At 48.8% G+C, this 2,492-nt stretch overlaps 1 protein-coding gene across 1 annotated transcript; it reads right to left on the reverse strand.

Annotated features, from left to right (window-relative positions):
- Positions 1–256: 256 nt before the first annotated feature.
- On the reverse strand, positions 257–2,492 carry phospho1 (phosphoethanolamine/phosphocholine phosphatase 1; the record flags this gene model as incomplete). Its single annotated transcript, XM_035654339.1, is given in 2 exon segments — positions 257–2,070; positions 2,431–2,492. A coding segment is annotated over 1 exon segment (855 nt). The 3' UTR covers positions 257–1,090.

Here is a 2,492-nt window from a genome sequence, read left to right on the forward strand (position 1 = left end):
TAGCAATAATAGGACTTAAACCAGTTAACTTGTGCTCAGTTGATATATAGTTGTAGTATACATGCTAATATTTGCCTAAATTTAAAGTAAAGTGCATTAATATGAAGTATTTCAAAAAAGGACTGATGTTCAAATATAAACTGTCCTTTCTGTGGCACTGATTGATTATCAGGGAGATGGTTATGGATTATTGAGTTATTGATGAGGTTTGGTGATAGTATAAATTCAGACACAGGCAGAGTTTCAGTTGATGGCTTTATTCCTGCTGGTGTTTAATATTTCCTTCAGTAGGCCTGGCCTACACAGTAAAGACACAACAGACCGATAAACAAGTCCAACAAACAAACACACTCTTACAACTTAGTCATACATTTCAAAATCAGACATATATTCTCTGAGAAATTGATAAAAATAATCTGTTGAAATGCCCATTTCCACCACATGGCAGTGTACTGTGTTCATTTATTGAATCAGAATCAGCTTTATTGGCCAAATACGTACACATACAAAGGATTGTACTTCAGGTTTTATATTGCTTTCAATGTATGTATACAAGAACAGACATAACAAAGCTGAACAAATATAGTTAGGAGTACACAGAACTGTTTATGAGTCTATAATTTAATATTTAATATTCAATAAAAAGTGCAGTTTGTAAGAAAACACACTTATATTTGTTATTTGAGCGCAACCTGGTTGACATAATTGTCCATAACAGCATTCACACAGATTCCCCAGTTGACCCGGTTTAACACTTAAAAGCAACACACACAGTCCCATCGAGGGGAATTTATTATGTAAATACCCTCAAACTGCAAAGTTATATGCTTACTAATCTTTTTTTATTAAACAAAGCATCGGATTTGTCATTGATTTCCTGCCTTTGGGTGGCAGGTCTCCATAATCATTACCCTGCTGATGTTAAAGATAGACTCACTTCACTGACAGTACAGATGATTTTATTGCCTTGAACTTTACTTTCTGGGACTATTTTACCTGAGAATATGACTACAAGTGTCAACTGGCCCGTTAATGATCTCCTTTGCCCCCCCCACACACACATCTGTCTCTCTGTTAGTGTGTGACCCCTCTACTCTGCCACCAGCTTCCTCAGCCGCTGCACCACGTCCTCCGCGCTCACCCACGGGACCGTGACCGCCTTGAACTCCCCGGGCATGGCTTCGTGGGTCTCCGTGATCAGTCGGTGCATGGGGAAGTCCCGCCGCGGGAAAGCCACGTCCCGGGGTCCGAGGGAGAGCGCCGGGCAGAAGTCGTTGGCTCCGTCCCCAACGTAGAAGACCCTCTGGTAGGGACGGCCCCTCTCCTGCGTCCTGCGGGCCACATAGTCCCTGACCACCACCTGCTTGCACATGTTGTCGGGGCACCGCGGGCAGTCGTGGGAGTGGAAGGGCTTCATCACCAGCCGGCCGTCCTTGTTGAAGGTGGCTGGGTTGGTGAAGATCCGGTGGAAGAGCTGGCGGGCCCCTGCGCGCCGGAGCCAGGACTCGATGAAGAAGGTGTTGGCGTCGGACAACAGCACCACCTCAAAGTCCCACTGGGGCCGGGTGCGGAGGAACTGGAAGAGGGTGATCATGCCGGGGGTGGCCGGGAGCTTCTCCATCACGTTGCGCATGTCGCTCTCGGTGACGCCCTGCTCCGCCAGGTAGGCCAGCACCCGCTGCATGTACTCGTTGTAGCGGCCGGGCTGGTAGGTGTCCTTCAGCCAGCCCGGGAGGTGTTGACCCGGAGCGGCCTGCACCACCATGTCGTCGCTGGTCTCGTCCACGATGGTCTCGTCGAAGTCAAAGAAGATGAGGAAGCGCTTGTCGGAGGGGATGTGAGTGGACTGGGAGGCCATGATCTCTGAGCGTCTGGACCTCGCGGGCTCCCCCTCGCCTGGGGGATTGGGTGGAACATAACAGCAGGTGAAGATTGAATCCCCCATGACTGACTATGCCACACCTCTTACTGTTGCACCAAAGTGGCACCAAATCTCCTCTCCTGCTCTCCCACTCTCTCCAGCATCCCACGCAAGGCAGGCCACAGTAAGGTGGAGGCTACCGAGGATTTCTGGGAAAAATCAGTGCATAAATAGACGAAGGAGTGGGGGTAAAAACAGGATCAGATATAAATGTAATGGATGTAATAATCTGAACATCAGCTAGATGAACAGAGTATGAACAAGCCCTAAAGAGAGCAGCCAGCAGCGCGTTTCTCTGAACAACAAGTGAAGGACTTTCTACAGAGGTAGTGAGGAGGAGGAGGAGGAGGGTGGGCGCATCCTGCTGAAGCACAAATGCAAATTAGGGAGATAAACATGATTATATTGGGATCTGAATGAACCGGGCTCTGCAAGCAAGCAAGCACATTTATCAGCTCCCATCAGCCCCCCCGTCTCACAGCCTGCAGGGGGGGTTGCTGCCTGCGTACCTCTGGGTTGTAGGTGGTGTCAGCAGTGGATATCCGCTCTTCTCATGTGTTTCTCTGATCCC

The sequence above is a fragment of the Morone saxatilis genome, unplaced genomic scaffold (assembly GCF_004916995.1).
Source record: "Morone saxatilis isolate NCDOM2014 unplaced genomic scaffold, NCSU_SB_2.0 Contig14, whole genome shotgun sequence".
Lineage (NCBI taxonomy): Eukaryota > Metazoa > Chordata > Actinopteri > Moronidae > Morone > Morone saxatilis.